Source organism: Leishmania infantum, chromosome 2, assembly GCF_000002875.2.
Source record: "Leishmania infantum JPCM5 genome chromosome 2".
In the NCBI taxonomy this organism is placed as follows: domain Eukaryota; phylum Euglenozoa; class Kinetoplastea; order Trypanosomatida; family Trypanosomatidae; genus Leishmania; species Leishmania infantum.
In genome coordinates, this window is record NC_009387.2 from 195,361 (window position 1) to 216,716 (window position 21,356).

The 21,356-nt window shown below is 64.0% G+C and overlaps 4 protein-coding genes across 4 annotated transcripts; all 4 read right to left on the minus strand.

The window, feature by feature from the left end:
• Positions 1–1,810: 1,810 nt before the first annotated feature.
• Positions 1,811–2,686, minus strand: LINJ_02_0430 (conserved hypothetical protein; the record flags this gene model as incomplete). The annotated part of the gene is made up of 1 exon (XM_001462697.1): positions 1,811–2,686. One exon carries the CDS (start codon positions 2,684–2,686, stop codon positions 1,811–1,813), a length of 876 nt encoding a protein of 291 aa, XP_001462734.1.
• Positions 2,687–3,909: 1,223 nt separating this feature from the next.
• Positions 3,910–14,661, minus strand: LINJ_02_0440 (hypothetical protein, unknown function; the record flags this gene model as incomplete). Its single annotated transcript, XM_003392122.1, has 1 exon — positions 3,910–14,661. The coding sequence occupies one exon, from the start codon at positions 14,659–14,661 to the stop codon at positions 3,910–3,912; it is 10,752 nt and encodes a 3,583-aa protein (XP_003392170.1).
• A 1,661-nt stretch (positions 14,662–16,322) lies between these two features.
• On the minus strand, positions 16,323–16,928 carry LINJ_02_0450 (conserved hypothetical protein; the record flags this gene model as incomplete). Its single annotated transcript, XM_001462698.1, has 1 exon — positions 16,323–16,928. One exon carries the CDS (start codon positions 16,926–16,928, stop codon positions 16,323–16,325), a length of 606 nt encoding a protein of 201 aa, XP_001462735.1.
• Positions 16,929–17,774: 846 nt separating this feature from the next.
• LINJ_02_0460 (conserved hypothetical protein) lies at positions 17,775–19,904 on the minus strand (the record flags this gene model as incomplete). The annotated part of the gene is made up of 1 exon (XM_001462699.1): positions 17,775–19,904. The coding sequence occupies one exon, from the start codon at positions 19,902–19,904 to the stop codon at positions 17,775–17,777; it is 2,130 nt and encodes a 709-aa protein (XP_001462736.1).
• Positions 19,905–21,356: the final 1,452 nt, after the last annotated feature.

Below are 21,356 nucleotides of genomic sequence, written 5' to 3' on the forward strand. Positions count from 1 at the left end.
AGAGAGACTACGAAAGGGTGGGAAAGAGCTCGCTAGCGTGTGCATGCCACCCCTCCCTCAGCAGCCATAGCGAGACTAGAAAAGAAGCGAAGTCCACTAATGTTCGTAATACCTGACCGAGCGAGCGCGCACGCACGCACGTCAGAGGATTCATGAAAGGAAAAAAAGAGGAGCGAAACGCGCATGGGAAAGATGGTGAGGTGAGCACACACGCACGCACGCACAGACACAGAGAGAGGAGGGGATGCGTTTACTTGCGCGGACACGTACATACCGGCACGCCGACACCCACGCAGACCGATATGCGGACTCGTGTGCAGGTGTGTCATGGGTGTTTGTTGTACGGGGTGCAGCTGAGTCGACCAGCATCGCGTCTTCGTGTGCGAACGAGGGCGGTGGCACGCCATACATCCAAAAAAAAAAAAGAGAAGCGAGTCAACGGAAAACGAAGAGGCCGAAGGAGGGAGGGAGGGAGGGAGGGAGGGAGGAGGCCGATGATGATGAAAGAAGTGGGCGCGAGCACACGTACGCTATAAGGGTGTAAGTCCAAACAGAAAGCAAAGAAAAACAAGAGGAAACAAGGAACACAGCTGCGCAAGGACACTGATGGGAGGGTGGGAGAGGGGAGAGGGGTGGGATGGGGTTCTGTTTTCAGTTCCGTTCTAACTCTTCGCTTCGCGCCACTTCAGGACGTTTTCTCTCCGACCCCACCGGATGGAAGTGGGGAGGGGGGGGCAGAAGAGGAGGTGGTGATGGCGGTGGTCTTACAGCAGGGGGTGTTGGGATGAAGGATGAGAGATAAGGGTCCGTCTGTCCCACCGGTCGGTCGGTCTCTGCCTCGCCGTGGGCGTGGCAAGGACAACTTGGCGGGTGGGGTATATGAGGGGAGAGCTGAAGCACCGGGACGCACACTGAGGGGATAAAGTAACGAAGGCAAGGCGCTTGTGTGTTGCCTCCTCCTCCGCTGCCGTGCCTTCGGACCTTCACAGTCACACCGCGCTGCTGCACGTGTGTGCGCGCGCCATGATCGCCCCCGCGACCTTCCTGCGTAAAATCTTCGCCCCCTACCGCGCGCTCTCGCCGGACCCGGTCCACGATCCGTCACCCCCGCGCCTGCGCGTCAGCCACTGCGTGGATACGCCTGTGGTGTGGGCTAGCAACACACGCGCACAAAAACCTGAAGCTGTGGCGGCAAAAAGTCGCGCGATGAAGTGAGAGTGCGCGGTGAAAGATTCGGGCTCTCTTCATCGCTTACCTTTTACGGCATGCGGCCCTACGGCCGGACTGTTTTCGGCGTTCTGTGGCGATGCGCGCAGACGGCGAGAGGGCGCGAGATGTGTACAAGCCACGTGTACGCGCACGGCCTACCAAGCACAACGTGCGCATCACACGGGGGAAGGAGAGCCACACAGGGCCCCAGCACAGCTGCGCCACTGCCGACATCCTCCAGAAACGGTAGAGGCAAAGGAAAAAGCCGACCGGCAGCGTGCGCGCGCGAGGCGGAGACAGAGGGCGCCAGAGTCACGGCGAGCACCTTCACATGCCGCCCCGTTGCTCGGCCACTCTGCTTTGCTTGTCGATTTTTTTCTTTATTCCTCCTCGACTCCCGGTACTGCGTCTCTCGCTCAGCCCAGTTCTCCTTGTCGCCCACAACCGCATCACCGCCATTCACCATTCGAGTCTTCTCGGACCGTCCACCTCCATCTTTCCATCTCCTTGTGCCACTCATCATCCTGTCTCTTCCCCTCCCTTCCTTGTGCGTAGATATTGCCCACTTTCTTTAATGCCATGCGTGCATGCCCTTTAGCGCCTAAGAGTGCGTCATCTGCACGCCAACCCTCATATTCTCGTCCAACGACAGGCATGCAGTCCAGTTGTCCGCCATCTTCGCGATGTAGGCGACCACCCACTTCATGTCCCGGTCCACGCGAGCTTTTATTGTGTTGGCCGGGTGCACCGGACATGTGGCCTCCATCCCCGCGGTGACCGCGACACCCTTGTCGCCACGACCGCGCCCGCACACCACCTCGACGGCGGCGCGCACCGTGCACCTGTTGCCGTTAAACATGAAGGAGCACGGAGCGCTGGCGCTTGTATGGTAAGTTTGCAGGCGGTTCGTGCGAATCGCCATCTCGCAGCCCCTCCCCGCATAACGGCAGCCGATGTTCCAGTTGCAGTCGTTGGCACCAATGTCGTATGTGGCGCCGCAGCCGACCTGGCAGTTTGGTGCCACGTCGATGCCCATACCCAGCTCCACGTGAGTCGGCGTAAGCTTCTCGTTGATGCTCGCGCGCTTCGAGAGAGCCACGCACGTCTCGTGACTGATCTCGTAGTGGTACTTGTCCTGGAGGCGCTGAAGAGCCACCTCCATCTTGTGACCCTGGATCGTGTAGTGGGCCGTGGCCTTGATCTCACGCATGATTTCAGGGGTCACGGTGACCTTAAGGCCGCCGTTACACGCCGCGACGTACTCGATTTCAGCCGAAATTTTGCCATCGGAGCTAGCCTTGGGGTTGATGAAGAAGGTGTCCTTGGGGCCCTTGTACTTGCACTCCAGGACCCACTTATTCGCAGTGGGGAAGTCCTTCGCGAGCAAGTCCTTCGTGAGCTTGTTGTAGTCCTTGAAGAGGGAAGGGGTGGAGTAGACCTTCGCGGCCGACCCCTTGGCGGATTGCAAATGCGGCATGAGATGCGCTGAAAAGGGTGGAGGAGGTGGGGGGCAAGCAAGAAAAAACAACCGAGGTCGAAATCGATCAGAAAGCAAGTGGAGCGAAAGAAGGGCGTGGGCGTGGGAGGTTTGATGAAGCACGTGGAACAGCGACAGCAAATGATTCTGTCGCCGGCCGCCATCACATGCATGAATATATATGTATATATGTGTATAGCACACACGTGTGTGTGTGTGTGTGTGTGTGTGTGCGTGAGGGAGAGTGGCGGATCAGTCATCCAGCGCACAGAAGAAAGAAGAGGGGCGGGGGCGCACGAGCAGTGGAGACGACGAGCCATAAGAACCGCTGTGTGTGGAGGGCATTTCACACATGCGTACGCAGCACAGAGACGCTCGCACTCGCGCATCAGAACGGCAGGCCACGCAACCATTCACGTTTATGTTTCGAAAGAGTGCAGAAATAGGGGAGGGGTGGCGCATCGCACAGGTTCCCTGTGATGGGAGAGGGGACAAGAGAGACGGCCGTGCGCGTCGGCGACGCACGCGCCCGTAGTGCGGGGTTCTCCATCGTGCGCTTCACATGAGGGTGTGCCTGTGAGTGTGCATACGCATGTGAAGAGGGGGACAAAAAGAGGAAAGGGGTTTCTCGCCAGCAAGGCGTGCATGCGCCACGCTCTCTCCCTCGAACACTTAGAATGGAAGACGAGCCCGTAGAGGGCACTGGAAAGATCGCGTGCTCCACAGAAGTATAAGAGCACATACATGGATACACGCATATACATATGTGTACGTCTTGATGTATGTCAGCACTCCTGTTCCTTCGCCAGCTTCAGGGAAGGAGCAGGAATTACGCCGAGGCCATCAAGAGCGTCGGTGCATGCATCTCCGCCCGACACCACCTCTGGAGGGTGGAGGGAGGGTGCGAGACCGGGCCGCTCGCACACCGAGGGCCACGCCGGCAAGAGTAGAGCGGGTCTTCTTCGGTGTGTCCAAGAGCATCGGCACGCGCATGCGCCTGTGCTTGGGTGCACGGACGAGTGAGTGTATGTGTGTGTGTGTGTGTGTGTGTGTGCCACTTCGTCCCCCCAACCGCCCATCTCATCATGTGGAACCATAAAAAAGAGGAAGGGTGGGCGGGGCGCTTACTCTGGAGGCACGGCCAGTGGAAGCAGCGGGAGAGAAGGGGGGGGGGGGGGCGAAAATGTCACTGCCCCCCCTCTCTGCCCCGCCCGCCCTTCCCCTCAGCAAGCGCCGCTTTCGCCGTCGGTGAGCCGCAAAGCAGCCCTCATCAATGCCACGAGGCGGTCGTTGTGCGTGGCGCCGGCCGCCGCGCTGGGCGAAGTCGGAGGCGTCGCTGCGTTCTCGGAATGATCAGCGGTCGCGCCAAGGCGTGGCGACAGCCCCGGCATCGCTGACGCTGGCAATGGCGTGTCCGCAGTCGTGGCCATCGTGTGCGACGGTGCGGCGGTGTCACTCAGCCCTGCGTCGTTGTAGAATGCGCGCTGTTGTGCGCGGCGACGCGCGAGCGCGGACACGGAGATGTACAGATCGGAGGACCGACTCGAAGGGCTGCTCGACCTGCCGCGCGTCTGGCCGGGCGCGGCGGCGGTGTCTGCACCTGAAAAGAAAGCCGACGTCGTTGCATGCCAGCCGTGGAGACTGCCGGCCACGTCCGCAAGGCCGTCTTCGCACTGGGCGAGGTAGTAGGACGGGATAGAGAACTGCGTTGGCGGCAGCGGCGGCGGTGGTGGTGGTGGCGGCCCACGCGACTCTGATTGTGTTTCGGAAGGCGTCCGCTCCCGCACTGTGCTGCGCGCCGCATCCCGCAGAAGGCGAAGGACAGCACCGTCGCTGCCCAAAATGCCTGCCGCCCGAAGCGCCGGCGTCATCGCAAGCGGTGTAGATGTGATCCGAGACGCATGGCCAGCGTCGGGTGCAGCGCCACTGAGCACGGCGTTCGTATCGACTGCACGTCTGTCGTCGTGCCTCCTCTTCGGTTCTGCTGTCTCCGCTGAATGCGACAAGGCAGCGGCGTCGCCCTCGATGCTGATACTCCTATCCGCTCCCGGGCGGTCACTGCGGCCTTCCACAGCGGTACTTGCTCCACCCTCGCCTACCAACATGTTTTCTCTGTGGCCGACGTACTTGCGGTTGGGTTGTTCGATGCCACCGTCGTCGAAGAGGAATGCCGTCGGTTCGGCTCGCACTGCTTTGGTAACTGCGGGGCCGGCATCTAGGTCGCCGCCGTCTCGTAGCGTCGCGAATCCTTCGCTATCTCCTACTGCCATGGACGTCACCGAGCTCACCATCGGAGCACACGAGGAGGTCTGCCGCTGCGAAGAGTGCTGCATCGCCGGCAGGCCTGGAGTCACGAGCGCATTCGCGGTGTCCTCAGAGACGGTTGTCGCCGCCACCTCTGCCCAACTGCCCCCCTCCTCGAGCGCCGCCTCCGGCGGGTTGGGCTTTTGCGAAAAGAGGCGACCACACACACCGCCGTAGTTGCCGCTGTTGCTGTTGCTTGCAGGCATGCCGTCTTGAATGAGAGCACTGCCGCCCCCAGAGAGATGGTGTGGCCTGCTCGCACTGCGGTTGGTCTGCGCGCCCGCACGCTCCCTCTCTGCTGCCGCCATCGCCGTTGTCGCCGTCGAGACCACGAGTGCATCACCGCCAGCGGTGATGGTAACGGCGCTGCGCAGCCGAAGCGGGGAGTTGCTCACTATGCGCGGAGAGCGCGGAGCAGCAGAAGCGGTGTTGGTGCACAGAAGCGGCCATGACGGCGCGATCGGCACATCTTCACCACTGCGAGGGAGACTGACGACGCGCATGTCCTCGTTGCCCTCGATGATGGAGGCCGCCGCACTTGATGTCCCGGCGGCGGCTGTTGTTGCTGGGCCCGCGCCGGCAGGGGCTGAAAGGCGAGCAGTCGAAATGCCGAGAGAGCGCGCCGAGAGGTGGACTGAGGAAGTGCGGCCTTCGGTAGTGCTGTCGTCCTCCGCACGGCCGACTTCGCCCATCCTCGATGCGTGCGCCACCACTGTCCTCGACACCACAGCGGCGTAGAGGCTTGCGCCGCCTGCGCCGCCATCATCAGTGGTGGCCGTGCGCATGGAGGCGGCAACGGTGGTCAGCGTCGGCCCCTCGTTCGAGCAACTATCCGGAGGCGGTTGGGTCGGCAACGCCCCCACGTCAACCTTGCCGTTGCCGTGATGCTGTGAAGACGAGGCTGCCCACTTGACGACCGCACCATGATCCTCTGCGTTGCTGTCGTCATATGCAGGGCCGGCGCCGCCGGCCCCATCACAGCAAGGCGTTTCGACGCGCGAAGAGTGGTCGCTTCCTCCACGGACAGGCGCAGTGGCGCGGTGGCGCTCCTCAGGCTCAAAGTCCGAGTCTGCACCCAGCAGGACAGCGACATCTACGTCTTGCGTGTAGTCGCACGCGTCGGCGTCGTCGTCGTCTTCCCCGAAGCCATCGTCATCGCGCAGGCACGGCGAGGTCACCTCCGGTAGCAGGAAGGGGTAGTTGTGCGGCGGCGGGAGATGCGGCAACGGCTTCAGTCGACTCAGCACGTACTGCGTGCTCTCCGCAGAGGCCGACGCCGAGTTGAACGCTGCATCCAAGCGAAGCGCATCGAAATCTGCGTCGCATGCAGCGCCACCGCCACCGCCACCACCGGCAGCAGCAGCATCAGCACCAGTGGCTCTCACGGCTACTGGGAAGACGCAGTCTGTTTGTGCCGGCGCGCTTGCACTGCACCACGGCAAGAACACCGCGCCCTCTCCCCCACCTGTTGGCGACACGGAGTGCACCTCCGCCGTCACCCCTCCGCCAGCGCCACCGCTCACTATGATGCCGCATCGCTCAGGGCTCAGCGAGTAGGACGCAGAGCTGGACACGGTGGTGCCAAAGAGCGTCGATGGCGATGTGAATCCCGCCGCAGACGCCGAGTCGCTACTGAGAGTGACGGTGCTGTTCGGCGTCCAGGTCGAGTTGGCGGCGGCTGCGGTGGTGGGCGCGATCATTGTCACCGTAAACGAAGAAGCAGCCGCAGAGCCAGCAGCTGCTGTGGCGGTCGCCGCAGTGCCTATGGATGGAATCGCTCCGGCGTGGCCGCTGGGCACGCCACCGGCGCTGCCTCCGCCCACAACACTGCCTGCAGCGCCGATCCCCAGAATGACCTCCGCGACTGACGCCAGCGCTGTCGGGGTGCCAGACGACATCGTCGAGGACGTATTCAGCCGTGACCCAAGAGCCGCCACGCTGGCGCTCAGCGCCACCCCTGTGATGGCCGTTCGCAGTGAGCTCGTCGTCGCCGCGGAATGCCCTGAGGAACTAATAGTAAAGATGCTAGACCACGTCTGCATCAGATGGCGCTGGTGGTACTGTTGTTGCTGCAGCGCTTGCTGATACGCAGCTGCACGCCGAGGTGAGCTCGGCAAGTCATGTGCGTCGCTGTTCACGTAGAGGGAGAGCAGATCACGGCCATCCTCGCTGTCGCTGGCAGCCAGCTCGTCCGCGGAAACGGCCCCCCTTATCCTCTTCGCCTCGCCTGCCTCACCACGATCGTCGCCACTGCACGTTCCCGCGTATGCAGCCATGGGCGACTTATCAGACGACTGCGCCGTTGCTGTCAAGTCTCTGCTGTGCTCCGTGTCGAGTGCGACTGCCGTCGAGTCAGTGCACACGCCGACATGCCTGCCACCTCGCGTCGCCCACGGCCGCAGCGCCAGGGAGGGGGCCAGGGGGCCAGGGGTGTCGGTTGTACCGTCCTCCCCCTTGGATTGCATCACCAGAGCGTCTGTCTTGCGCACCTCCGCTTCAGTCGCCGGAATATTATGAACCACTTCCGCCCGCGCCGGCAGGGTCGACGTTGGAGAGGAAGGCCGGAGTGATCCGTCCGTGCCTGTCGCGAGGCCGCCGGGACGAGCCGGCAGCGATGTGGCGCACATCAGGGCGCTGATTACGTCGACCTCCCTTTCCATGTCTTTCGCACGCACCAGCAGCGCGTCAGCGCGGTTGGCCGAGTACATCGTCAACGACGCGGTATTCAACGTCGGTGTGGGTGGAGGGCGCAACTGCGCCCATGGAAGCACCGCATGCAGCTGCCGATGCCGCGTTCCGTCCATCAGCAGTGCCTCCCGTGACGGTGTATGCGAGGCGCTGCTGCTGCTCTCACTGCTGCCGCTGCGTTTAACGACCGTATTCGTGTCCTCGTCGTCGCCAAGGTCGTTAAGGGCAGAGCCGGCGGTGTTCATGGGGCGTGTGAGGGATGCACCATCGCCTCCGTACCCCGGCTGCAGTTCGGCTCGCAGGGGCGCCGGCAGTGTTGCTGAGGGAGCGGAGGACGGCACGCGCGTCCCTGAGACGGATATCGCCGTCACGGCAGCCGGCGTGGCATCCGCTGTGGAAGCAGAGATAGTTGTGTACGACAGCGACGAGCTTGCTGCAGACGCCGCGCGCGGATGCGCAGCTACGGAGCCCGCATCCTGTTCATCCTGTCGCTGCCGCGGCGACGGCGGCGAGGCGGTCGAGTCGTGACCCGCGGCGAACCCCGAAGAGGTACCCGTCTCGTCTCTCAGCTTCGCCGAGCCGGCACCCGTAGAAAAATCGTTATTCCACGCCTTGCCCGCCCTCGGCCCCTCTGCCGCCGCATGCGCGGCGAGCCGGTGAGACGCCTTTACTGCCGCGTCAGTGCCGTCACTCTCGCCATTATCCGCTTGTTGCTGGTCACCGTTCGCAGAGACGGCGGACGCCGGTGTTGTTCCATCCAACGGCAGCGAGGACCGCAGGAGCGGCAGCGCTTGCACGTCACGGCGCCCCACTGACTCGTCTCTGCTTCTCGTGCGGTGCTGCTGTGACGGCGCCAGCGGCTGTTCTGTGGCCGAGGGCAGCGCCGTGCTTGCCGCCTCGCCCCCTTGCGCTTCAGTAGCAGTAGTGGCGTGCGATCGAATATCATGAAGACACACGTCCTGCTGGTGGCTGCCGGCATGTGAAGAGAAAGGCAACGCGTGCTGCAGCTGCGGCTGCCGTCGAGGGGTGCTCGTCGATGGAAGGCTGAAGTGCATCGCAACGCCGCCCATGCTACCGCCGAGCGACGGATGATTGCCTGGGGTGGGCAATGCTGTGTTCGTGGTGGTCGTGGTCGTAGCCGTAGTCTTGGAGGTGATGGCCCTGGCGGCGGCGGTGGAGGTGGTGGTGCCCAACACGCCCATTCGCCCTCGCGTCGACGGCGTCGCTGCCGCGCGCATCAGTGAGAACGGCTCAGACAACTCTTCGACACCCTCACTGCTATCGTTCGTGGTGAGTGGCACTAGCCCCGCGGTCGTCACTGACGCCTCTGTGGCAGCACTTCGGCGCACAGAACTGCTGCTGCGAGCCTCGAGTCTGCCTCGCCAAGCCAGGGGTGAGCCCGGCATCATCACCGGCTTGGCTCCGGACGAGGTGGGTGTGTCGCCGCTGCCGTGTATCTCGTGTGCAAGCAACTCCGTCGAATCATGAATGGGGGCCACAACACACAGCTCTCCCTCGGCTAGCATGCCGTACGGGGAGACGATGGCCGGAGGCAGTGCCGGTGCGGCGCCAACGCTGTTCGACACGCCGTTCGTCCCTCCTCGAGCCATCCCTTCCCTAGCAACAGCCGCGGTGGAACCGAGCTGGGCTGCGGTTCCCGTGCGCGCCTCTGCGCCACCTCCGTCAGGTCTCTCGTGGCTTGTAAGTAGCAGAGCGGAGGAGACCGGTGACTGTCCACGAAACTCGCCTCGCGCATGGGCCGCGGTACCGCTGGTACTCACCGAGAAAGCAGCAACGGCGCGCTGTGCGCCGCTGACGCGAGCGTTGGAGTGCGAATCGGGCGCCGTGTCGGCAGCCACCTCCTCTCGCTGTACCTTGATGAACGGTGCCTTGAGGGGAGGAGGGTTCGGCATGGCGACCAGCAGTGAGGAGATCAACGTCGAGCCGGACGGAGACGTGAAGGGCGTTGCCGGCGCCAGCCCTGAAGAACGCGTGCACAGCCCCTGTAAAGCAGACGCGCCAGCATCGACCCCGCTACTCGTTGCCCCGTAGGGGCTGGGCAACGCACTCGGCACCGTCGGTGCCACAACCAACGCCCCGGAGGCACCGCTCGCTGCGGCGGCGGCACCTCTGTGAACCGCCGCGGGTGGAGGAGGCGATGCGGGTGACGGCGGCGGCAGCATCCACATGGGCCCCGGCGCCGAACCCGCAAGGGGGCAACTACTGCCGCCAGCCTCCGAGTGCCACAAGCTGGAAGAGCTGTGCTGAGGCAGCGCGGTGGGCGGGGCGGAGGCGGAAGCGGAAGCGGTGCAGCCCCGAGCAAGTGGCTGGTGCTGCGAGGGAAAAAGGTGGGTAACCGTTGCTACTGGCGGCGACGCGGACGAGCTAGGAGGGGCAGCGCCGTCTACGGACGCGGACGGGGCCGACTGCGACGAGGAGCCGTGCTGCGGCAGCTGTTGCTGTAGCTGGAGGAGGGTGGAGGGCAACGTGTACAGAGTCTGTCCTCCGCCAGCCGTGGTCGCCGTCGTCGATGCTGTTGGCCTCGGCAAGCCGGAAAGCGAACTTGCCGCGGTACCGACCACGTAGCCGCCGCTGCCTCCGCGAGCACTAAAGCTAGTGCTGGGGGTGTTGGACATGCGGCTCCCACTGCTGCTGCCGTTGTTGCTCAGTGCACTGGGCAAAGTCGTGGTGCTGCTGAGGTTTGCCGGTGTGTTGTGTATGTATATGATCCCCGACGTGGGCGCGTTCGACCACTTCGACAACAACGTCGACGATGTGGTGCTGTGGTGGCGGCAGCTACGGCTGCGGTCGCCGCTGCGGTAGCAGTCCGAGTGGGCGTAGGGGTGTTCCACGACGGTGCTCACGTTCGTGTTCGTGGACGCATTTGCGCGCGTCGTCAGCGAGGTGGGGGCCACGGCGGAAGAGCGGGAGTTGATTCTCGCATCCCCCTCGCCGTGCGTGCATGTGATGGTCGAGTCACTGGCGGCAGTGGCCGACACGGCGGTGCGTGCAAGCAAAGGCCAGGGGGCACACCCGTTGCAGCCCGCCATGGCGCTGTCCAGTGGCGCCGACTCGTCGAGACATCGGCGCTGGGAGTCGCGGTGGCAACCCAAAGGCGAGTTGTCCCTCTTGGTGCTAGCCAGTCGCTGCACTGTGGCCTCGGCCGTAGCAGCTGTCGCCGACGCCTGCACGCCACCGGCGACAGCCTCTCTCTCTGCTGGTGCTGCTGTCAGTGGGGCCTCTGAGAAGTGGAAAGACGGCATAGGGTCGGGCAGATCTGCTGGCGGTGGCGGCTTCGAGGCACCGCGAGACGCCTTCTTAGTCGCCGTGGCCTCCCCATCTTGCGCAGAGACAGTGGCGCCGCTCGGCTGCAGTGGGCCCTGTGAGTTTGGCGAGGCAGTCGAGGCGGTAGAAGACGGCGATGGCGGCCTTGCACATTGAAGTTGCTGCTGCAGCGAGGCCCCGAAGGATAAGCTCGCCAGCGACGGCGCCGCCGATGCCGCAGCAGCAGCCGTGTCGCTCGGGAAACGCAGCACCTGCCCGTCCATCAGCGCCGGCCCCTGTATGAGGTCCATCTCCACACATTGCTCGACCGCGACGCCACACACCGACTTCGCGACAGCGCTGACGCCGAGCCACAGGGACTTAAGGTGCTGTTCGGTAAGTCGCGTTAGCCGCTGATGCCGGTAGGCGTTAAGCGACGATGTGTAGAGGCCTCTAACGCTGAGCGTCGTCGCTGGCGATCGGCCGCCGTCGTTGCTGCCGTCACCGCCAACGCCGCTGCCGTTGCGGTGCAAGCCTTGCGACTTCTGCAGCTGTGAAGAAGCCTTCCCAGTGCCTGCGCGAGCCCGTAGAGAATTTCGGCAACCGCCGCAGCCCTCACCGATGCCATCAGCCTTCCTGTCCCTCAGCATATTCTGCAGGAGAGAGAAGTTCAGCGGGCTCATGGCTGTCGTGCAGTGCACGATGTCAGCGGAATCCTCGCCGCCAAGCATCTCGCCAATCTCACCCGCCTCATCGCTGCGTGCCCTAACATCTGCTGCGCTGCTTGCGCTTGTGTGCTGTCTATCTTGGGTATCGGCGGAGACGCGGCGGGTGGCCCCCGCAGGCTCGCTGTGGCCAGCGATGGCGCCCGTGATGTCCTGCGCCGTCGTCGCCCCCGCGGCACCGGTGCGATGCTTGGGGAGAAGCGCCCTCAACTCGTCCAGATGACTACGCACGCTCCGCGCGTCGATGAGGGCGACGCGAACGTGCGACATCAAGTGCGACTCACGCTGACTACCCGGCGTGCGGGGAGAGCGGCCCTGCGCCATCGACGCTGCCGCCGGTGCGGTGGCCGAAAGCTTCAGCCGAAGCAAACCTGAGCCCGCCAGCGGTGGGGTGGCGAGTCGCTGCACTTTCTCTCGACTCCACGACGGAAGCGCTGGAGATTCCAGAGGCGTCGTTGACGCCGCTGCGGAAGGCGCTGTCACGGGAGCTGGCGGGGGTGGATGTGTCCTGAAAGAGGACGCGGCCGTCACGAATGCTGTATGGTGACTGTGGATTTGCTGCACCACCGAGGTGGTCGCCGGCGAGCGCGATGAGCTATCTGTCACGGAAGACGACGACGAGTGGGCCGTCAGAAATGGAGCGGTCTCTCCGCTGTGAGCAGAGTCTATGGCCGCATCCTCCACTTCTTCCTCGACGCTCCTGTCGCGTTCATGCTCGCCGGCCGGCGGCGTTGTCGGTGGCGGCTGCGTCGCTCCAGAGGAGCTCCGCGGCGGTAACACGGAGAGCGGGACGCCAGCACGCAGCCTCAGCGGTGGTGTCGTCGCGCTCAGCCTCGTGGAGTTGGCTGCCTCGCAGGGCGGCTCTGAGCAGCAACGTGAGAAGTGCAAGTGCATGCGATGGGCGGCAGGTGATGAGCAGTGATGTTGTGCTGTGTCTGGCCCCTCGACGTCTACCGCCTCGGAGGCCTGTGATGGCGGCAGATGCACCGTGGCCTGCTGCCTGAGACGTCGATAATGGTCGCTGGCGGTGATGACCGCGGATGGTGGTAGAGTGCGCTGCAGCTCCTGCGAAAAGGTAAGAAGAGAAGACGAGTGGGACCGCGCAGGCACACTCTCGCCTTGGTCCTGCACTGTTACTCCTCTGACCGCCGTCACGGGTGCCCTGGCCGCGACCGCATCGTCGAGGGCGTCGAAGCCCGCAAACCCAGGCACGAGGGAGTGGTTGGCCGTGTTGCCCCCCGGCGCCTTCGCGTGATAGGCGGTGCGATCCACATCTCTGCGAACGCGCACGGATTCTGGCACGAAGCTCCCCTCATCCTCGCAGCGCATGAGGAAGGTGCCGGGTGCGTTGCTCTCCGTATCGCACATGAATATTTTGGGGTCATCGAGAGCACGTCGCGAGTTCTGGCGAGCTGGCTGGTCCTTGTCCTCGCTGTCCGCAGTTCCGCTGCTTTCAGGAGGCTGCAGCGAGGGCCCCTGCTGCCGCGCATGGGTGGCGTAGTTGGACGAGCTTGTTGACCCGCGCGGCCGGCTTTGGCGGTGACGGTGGTCGTCGTCAGTGCCGCCGGTCTCCTCACGGCTGTCCAACACTGCTGAAACATCTACAGGCACACCAATGCTCGCCTGATGCCGGCGCTGCTGCGGCGGCGGCCGCTGCCGCTGTTGCCCACGTACGAGCTCAGCAGCTGCAGCCTCGTCTTCTGGATTTGAGCTTCGCAGCGCTGGCACGGAGGCTTGGAGAGGAAAGAGAAGGACACCTGAGCCCGCGTTGCCCACGCCGGCGGCGACGCTGTTCACAGAGGGCATGGACGGTGGCCCAGCAGTCGGCACCGCTGCCGATGAGCCAGCGCGGGAGGGTGAGTACACGGGCAGGGAAGAAGATGGCAACGAGGACGAGGAGGACAGCGTCCCCGTCAAGCGTGGCCTCGCCTCTACACTCTCCGCCGCATCACTGGCAGCGGCGGTGCCCGCTGCGATGTAGCCGGGTAGGGTGGCCGAGAGCCGACCGCCGCTGCCCGTGCCCATTCCGATGGGGTCGGTGCTGTGACACGTATAGCGCACCTGCGGCGAGTGCCGAAACGGCGGCGTGGTGAATGCCCACCACACTGTTGAGGTGTAGGGGGACGCAGACGAGTTCGCCGTCGCTGCCAACGTTGGTGCAGCCGCCAACATCAGCTGTGTCGAGGAGCGCGTAGTGCACGCGGCATCCGAGGTGGTGGCGCTCAAGTAGACTGGCACATCTTGTGCAGCGCTCGGGCTTGTGTGCGAGGAAGGTCGCATCGGTGCAGAACAGCCGCCGCTCATAACGGAGACGTCCACTTGAGCGAGATTCGCAGCGAGCGCTCCAGCCACATCCCTCCCTTCGGCGTGCGTTGGCCCGGCCGTCGTGCGATGCGCACCTGTGTGCGACGCGCTTGGCGACGCTGCGTCACTGTCGTGGCTGCTGTAGGAGCTGGCAAGCGGCGTTGCAGCCTGGTTGCTGGGCCCGGCGTTTCTAGTCTGCAGAGAGACGGCGCCGGATGTGGTCGCGGCAACAGCAGGGGGAGCATCTGCCGCAGCGGCGCTCGAAGACAGAGCAGGGGTGGGCAGGCCTTGCATTGCCGAAGATCGCAATCCACTGCGAGCTTGCCAGCGACGCGGTGAGCACCGAGCCTGCGGGTGTGCCGCAGGCAAGAGACTCGTTAGCGTCATCGACTCGCACGCAACACCGGCTCCAACACCACTATCACTGGCGCTGCTAACTCTGCGCATCGCGCCTGCTATCGCCGAGGGCCTGAAGGGTCCAGCAAGGCTACTGCTGCTGACAGCACCTGGATGCACGAGGAGCACCGAGCCAGGCTCCGTCCTAGGAGCAAATGCAGTCAGCGGAGAGGAGAGGCAGTCCGTTGGTGCCGCGCCGGGCGGAGCACCGACGGCGTCGTCACGCGAAGGCGACGGCGCTTGAGAGGACGCAATCGGTGACCCGGTGGACGAGGGAGGCGCCACAGACAGCATGTGCCGAGTCGCTGAGGGCTAAAGAAACGAGGAGAGAGGCGTAGAGATGCGATATGAACAGCCCCGACAACTACGGCAGCACCAACGGTGGCCAGGAGGACGGCCGCGCTGGATTTGCCGCGCTGGATTTGCCGCGCTGCGTGGATGGGATCGCGTAGGATAGCAGAAGATGGAGAAGGGAGAGGGGAGGGGGGGAGAACTTACAACTGTGAAGCACAGAGAAGGCCTGAGCACGGTCAAGAGAGGCGTCAGCGCGTACGCTCACGAACTCACACACACACAGCAAGGTAATAGATGATCAGCAGCATCCGGTGCGCATCCGCCGCTGATGGGCAACGAAGGTGGGAAGAGGGAGAGATGGAGGGAAAAGACGTTAAGGTGAGTCCGATGACGCGCAACAGGTACACGGGATAGAACAGATGCGCATGCATGTGTACTACCGTATGTATACAGCACAGCTGATGTCGACGGACAGCACGCACGACTGTTTCTATGGCTTGGTGCGTCGGACAGCGGCGGTGGCGGCAGCGGCGGCTGGAGGTGTGGAGGATAGACTTGTATTGCGAGTAGGAAAGAGGTGTGCAGCGCTCATTTAAAATCATATTCGGTGTTGTGTAAACGGTGCTCGCACTTCCCTTGGGCCTCCTCTCTACGGCTACGTGTTCGCAGCTTGCTGCCGGTCTGCGTATGCGTCTGCCTATGCGTAGGTAAGTGGAGGAGAATGGGGGAAGGGCGCTGTGCGTGGTTCTCTTCGCTGCGTGCGCGGGTGCGCTGCACGCGGATGAGCGCACAAGCACGTCGAAGCCGACGCGCAGTCGAGGGATTCCGAAGTTATGCGAGAGAGAGGGGGTGCTGGCACAGGTGGTGTTCGCATGCGCGCGCACACTTGACAGTCCTGCACAGCAAAGGGAGCACATGGAGAATCGCCTGCGCCTGCGCATCGACGTCGTCGTAGCACGCAAACAAGAACAAGGAATGGCACGAAGGCTGCGAAAGCGGAGGCACGATGAGCATCTCCACGTCGGCAAGGCCACGTGCGTGCGTGCGCGTTCGCTCGCGGCGTAAGCGGCACGACGAAGACTCGCCGAACAAAGAGAACGGGGGGCGGCTTATGGTGACTGTTATGGCATGGGCAATGTCGGAAAGAAGAGGTCTGTGTGTGCGAGGCGTTGCGTGTGCAGGTCCATCAGCTCCACCACCCCCCGTCGCAAGCCCCACCATGCACGGATGTGCGCGCCTTTACACTGCCGGATGCGTCGCGGGTGAGCGACCACTCCTGCTGGGCAGCATCCCGCCCCACCCCCACCCCTCCCGTCTCCCTCTCCCCTGATCTGTTCAGTTTTACTTGGACGTGCTGAGCGTCTTAGTCGGCAGCGGCTGCGGCTGCACACGACCCTCCGGCAGGGCGCTTTCCTGTAGACGATGCACCAGCCACAGTGTGCACGGGCGCGCCGCGAGCCCTTCCTCACGCCCCGCCACATCCACCAACGCCCACCCCTCGATCGCGGCACACAAAGTTGCGCGTTCTCCGGCTTGGCACCACTTACGGGGTCCAAGAAAGAGAGAGAGAGCGCCGTGCGTGGCACTCGTGCTCAGCAAAATGGCCGCAAAAAGAAGGAGGAGGATGGCGGTGGCGGTGGTCGGCCTACACACGCCGGCACTCAGTGCCGGCGTCTCGCGCCAACAGCGCGCGCTGCAATGCCGACATCTGGCGTCTGTGGTTGCAATACATCCATCGTGGCGGACAGGTGCTGCATGACCGCAGCGAAGGGGTCTTCAGCGTACGCCGGCACTGTTTGCACCGCATCAAACAGCTGCAGCTCCTCCTGCGCCACCGTCATGCGCGTCTCCGCAGCGGACATCCGCGGTAGCGTGAGTCGGCGCCGCTCCAGCACCGTCGCCCGCCGCAGCGCCGCGGTGCGCTGCGATGAAGGCTTGTCCTTCTTCGCGTTCATTGCGTGCTTGCGCTTCGCGCCAACAGGGGCAGCGGTAGCGCGAACACCTCTGGCTTCCTTCACCTTCATAGCTGGTGCACGTCCGGTGCGACCCTGGCGCTGCCGCAGGGCGTCGCGGATGTGCAGCGCCGCTTGACGATCCACCTCTGTTGGCGGGGCTGCCGTCGCCTCGCCCGCGCCGCCGACCGGCGGCGGAGAGGATGAGAGGCCACTCGACGACGGCGCGTGTTCGTCAGTCGCGTGTTGAGTCTGCTGCCTCCGCGCGATCTTTGTGCGCAGCTTCACGCGCTTCGACGACTTGCCACCAGCCATGGTGATGTGTCAGATGCGTGTGCGTGTGCGTGTGTGTGTGTGTGTGTCAGATGTGTGTCTGTTGATGTCGGGAGACTAGGAGAGATGCGGTGCGAGGCTCCTGACTGAGGGGAGACGGAGAGGGTGAGGACGTGTCGGAGAAAGCCCACAAAGACGCGCTTCATGCGCCACGCTAAGAACTCCAGCGTCACGGTCACGCTCTCATGCCTGTCGACGGCGAGTGTTGCACAGCATGAGTGTCCTTGGCGACGGCGACGGAAGCCAAGAGGAAGCGGCAAGAGATGAAGCTCACAGCTCGCACCGCAGAAAGGATTGTAAGCGGTCAATGCAGGGGGGAGGGGCGGGCGGGCACGAAGGCCACCTTGTGGCGTGGCAGCAGCGCCACCAATGAACAATGTCGCCGCCCACCTTCCCTTCTCCGCTTCGCAAGCAGCGCATGTCAGCTCGCGCGCGTGCGTGTCCGAGTGTCGGGGTTGCAGCGTCGTTGCATAGCAGCGGGAGCAGCAGTGGCCAACGGCCCTCGTTAGGGAAGCGCAAAGTCTTGTAGATAGATATGCATATATACACACAGAAAAGTGAAGCAGGGCGGACTGCTGGAGCGACAAGAGGTGCAGCGGGGGCGGAGAGATGGCAGATGGGGTGGCGTGACTGTGAGCCGCCTTCTCTCTCTCTGTGTCTGTCAGTCAGTCAGCAGTCGCGTCGTGATCCCACGCTTGGACGTCTGCTCGGGCCTTGATCAGCGGCAGGAGGGTGCCGGCGGGTACGTACGGCGGTGATACGCCCTCATCGCGCACATCGAAAAGAATGCGAGACGAGCAAGGCATGGCACGCGTGGCGCTGCTGCCGTCACAGCACGCGTGGCGCCGCGAGTTCTGCGTGGCTGTACTTGACCACGCGGCCGTACTTCAGTTCCTCTACCAGCACAAACGGCTTGGCCAGCCAGTGGCGCCGCTTTAGGAGGGCCGTACCGCGTGGCAGTGGTGATACCGGCAGCGCGCACGCCAGCGCTTGCTGCTGCTGCTGTCGGTGTCCATCCTCTTCGTGAGGCAATGCCGTAGCTGAGGTGGGCAATCGCTGTGAGGCGGCGTCAGACATCAGCACGGCCGCCTTTGATGGCGTCGAAGAAGCTATTCCTGTGCCGGCTTTGGTCGACGCTGCCGCGATTGGACGGCCGCGAGAGCGTGCCCGCGCACTGACAGAGACTTCGGCCGGGTGAACGAGCAGCGCAGAAGACGCCTTGCGCCGCGGTGGCGTCGTCGACAGAAGATGGCGGCACAGCATTTCCACCTCGGCCGCCTGCCGTCGCCGTTTTCGCGCCACGGCCGCATAGAAAGAAGAGGGCACGACGCCCTCGTGCTCAGCCCGGCCATCACGCCCATCCACCTCATGGCGGCCATCCAGTACCCGTGTCGTGCCGCCCTCGCACGCTTCCTGCCCCGCCCCGCCGCTGCTGTTTGACGTGTCCTCTCCGAAGGCGCGTGTCCATAGCCGCGGTAATGTCTGTACTGACACGTCGGGGTGCACATACACAAGCCACGTATGTGGACTCGCCATCGGCGCCGCGCATGGCGAGAGAGGTGCACTGGCCACGAGTGCCGCACGACCAGAGGCTTCTGTGCCGCGGCTGAGTCGTGAAGCAGTCGGGTGAGTCCGTGCGGGAGCGTCGTGAGGGGAAGGCGACGGCGGCGGACCATGCCGAATGAGGCGCCCATCGCGCACCCACTCCCGCTCGCGCCGCCGCTCTCGTGCCGCGTGCGCCCACTCCTCCAGCTCCTCGGTGTACAGGCGGCACGGAGGGTCCAGAAAACAGTAGAGATGCGAGAGGTCGAGACTGCGGTTGGAAGCGAGTCTCGCAGCAGCAGACGCTGCTGATGTACGCGGCAGCTGCACCGCGTGTGTGTGGAACAGAACGCTAAAGTAGATCCATTCGTGTTGGTGCGCGAGTAAGACGCCGACGCTGTGCGACGCAGATAGTGCTGCTGCGGAGCAGCCCACTTCCAGAACGTCGGGCGCCGCCGGGGAAAGGGCGGCACACGACGTAGACGAGAGAGGCAGCACCCCGGCGTCTGTTTTCGGTGCAGCGCGCTCACGTCCACTATGTGCCGCTCGCTCTTGACGCCTGGGCACAGGCGCCGCGACGTGTAGGCGTTGCGGCGGTGCCGGGGGATGCGCACAGGAAACGGCGGCGGTCGTTCTGCTGGGCTCGTGGGAGCGACGACAGATTCGCACCTTCTCCTCGAGGAACGCGTCGGATGCGATGCAGCTCCAGTGATGGTGGCCGACGTCTTCGTAGAGCCGGCGCGGACGGATACCTGCGGTGGCAGTGCCATGTTTCCCGCGCACCTGCTGCTGATCATCCAACTCTGATAAAACGGCTTTGCCCCCATCGTCGTCTCCGAGAACCTGCAAGCGCTTCGATAAGTTCGTGAAACACATCCCTCGGCCTGTCTTCTCCGCACCTCGTGACAGCGGCGGCGCGAAACGGAACATGTTCGCAGGGGCTGCTGCGTTGATCTTCGGCGGTGGGAAGGACGGCGGCGATGAGGCAGCCGCGGCGGCGTCGGCAGGGATGTACTGCGAGACACCTGCCGTGCCGCTGACACAGTCGGATGCCATCTCGGGCACGTGTGCGCTCCGGCCACCGAAAGCGGGCGAATCTGTGGTGAGCTGGTTCTTGTGCGACGGCGACAGATGCGCGACCCCATCCGCATCATCGGCAGCTTCACCATCTTCGAGGTTACCGATCCCGGTGAGGTAGTGGCAGTAGTCGTGCAGAGAGCAGACAGTGCCGACCAGCACGTCCTCCTGCGCGACAGACATGTCCTCGTCGTCCTCGATGGCGTACGTCTTGTCTACTCTTGGCACCACCCGCAGCGTGTCGGTCTTGTTCGCGCCCGCCTGCGATAAGCGCTGTGAGCGCTGACGTGAGCGCTTGGCGCACCCCGCAGCGCCATCAAGCACCTCCGCGGAGGGCATTGCACGCTCACGGCTCAGTAGCAGAGGAGGGAGTTGTGGAAGACCCGGTATCGCGTGCAGGCGTCCAACCCGACGCAGCCGACGTACAATGTCGCTGCGCCGGCGTCGGTGCTCGAGTGGAGTCCACGCTTCCTGCGTCACTTGCGCCGGGTATACGTGGGCAGGCGAAGCTGCGCCGCTCCTCGGGAGATCGAGGTCCCCGCAGAGATGGTAGATTTCGTACGTGGGAGGCGTAGTCCATGCAAACAGTGGCGGCAACGGAGCCTCAGAGAGCGTGTTCGAAGGCACTGCGGCTCGCTTCCCCCGCACGTCGCCGCCAGCGCGGCGTGTGGTCGGGCTGTCCGTTATCCCTGCCGCAGGCATCCGCGCACCCGCGTGGAAGCCCTGTCGACCATTCATGGTGGTGTGAGCAGCACCCCTCAGCGCGGCGTGCGATGAGCCGCCCACCTGCGACTCGTGGAGTGGACAAGAGGCCTCCGCGCGCCGCGATGAGGACGATAGCAGCACCTCTCGCCATAGCTGCACCGCACGACTTTCACATGTACTTTCTGTCGCCATCGCCGCCGTCGTGTTCAGCGGAGTCTCGCGGATGCCTGCTTGGCTTTGCTGGCTTGCTCGGGAACGCCGCCGGCTCTCCCTGCAGCTGTGCCTTGCTGCGCTGATTGCAGCAGCGGCAGTGGAGCCACCGCAGCCTCGTTCGGCAGTGCTCTTCTGTGTGGTGGGCGTGGCACATAACCGTGCGGGATGAGGCTCATAGCGCACAATGAACAGACACCGCCAGTCGTACCCCTCTTCAGCGGCGGGGGGCTCTGACGGCACCCAGTCTTCGCCCTGCGGTGCCGTCGACGGCAGAGCTGACCTGGCGGATGTTGCTGATGTCCGCCGCTGCCGTCGTCGTTGTTGCCACAGGGAGTACGCAGCGCTCCATGGAAACAGCCGCTGCAGCTCACTCGTAAAGGAGCTGCATGTGACCGTCACGTCCACGTCAACCGTCGCTGCGCAACCGGCCTGACTCTCCTGTGTTTCCGCGAGGTTATGTCCACGACGCTCTCGGTGTGGTGGGCGGCTTCTAATGGCACTGCTCAAGGGCCCTTCATGCGCAGGAGCAAGGCGGCGCTGACGACGGCAGCGCGACGTGCGCTCTGACGGATCGCCCTGACAGTAACAGAGAAACCTGGGGGTACCGCGGAGCGAGCAGTGGCCACGCCAGGAGCGGGAGGCGGTGATGAAGCGATGCAGTCGACGCATCGGCGTGCGCTGCAAAGTATGATAACCCACGGCAAGTGTCGAAAACAAAAAAAAAACTGGAGAAAGAGTCGGCGGAGCACGGTCAGACGTGTGTGTGCGTGTGTGCGTGTGTGCGTGTGTGTGTGCGTGTGTGCGTGTGTGTGCGTGTGTGCGTGTGTGCGTGTGTGTGTGCGTGTGTGCGTGTGTGTGTGCGTGTGTGTGATC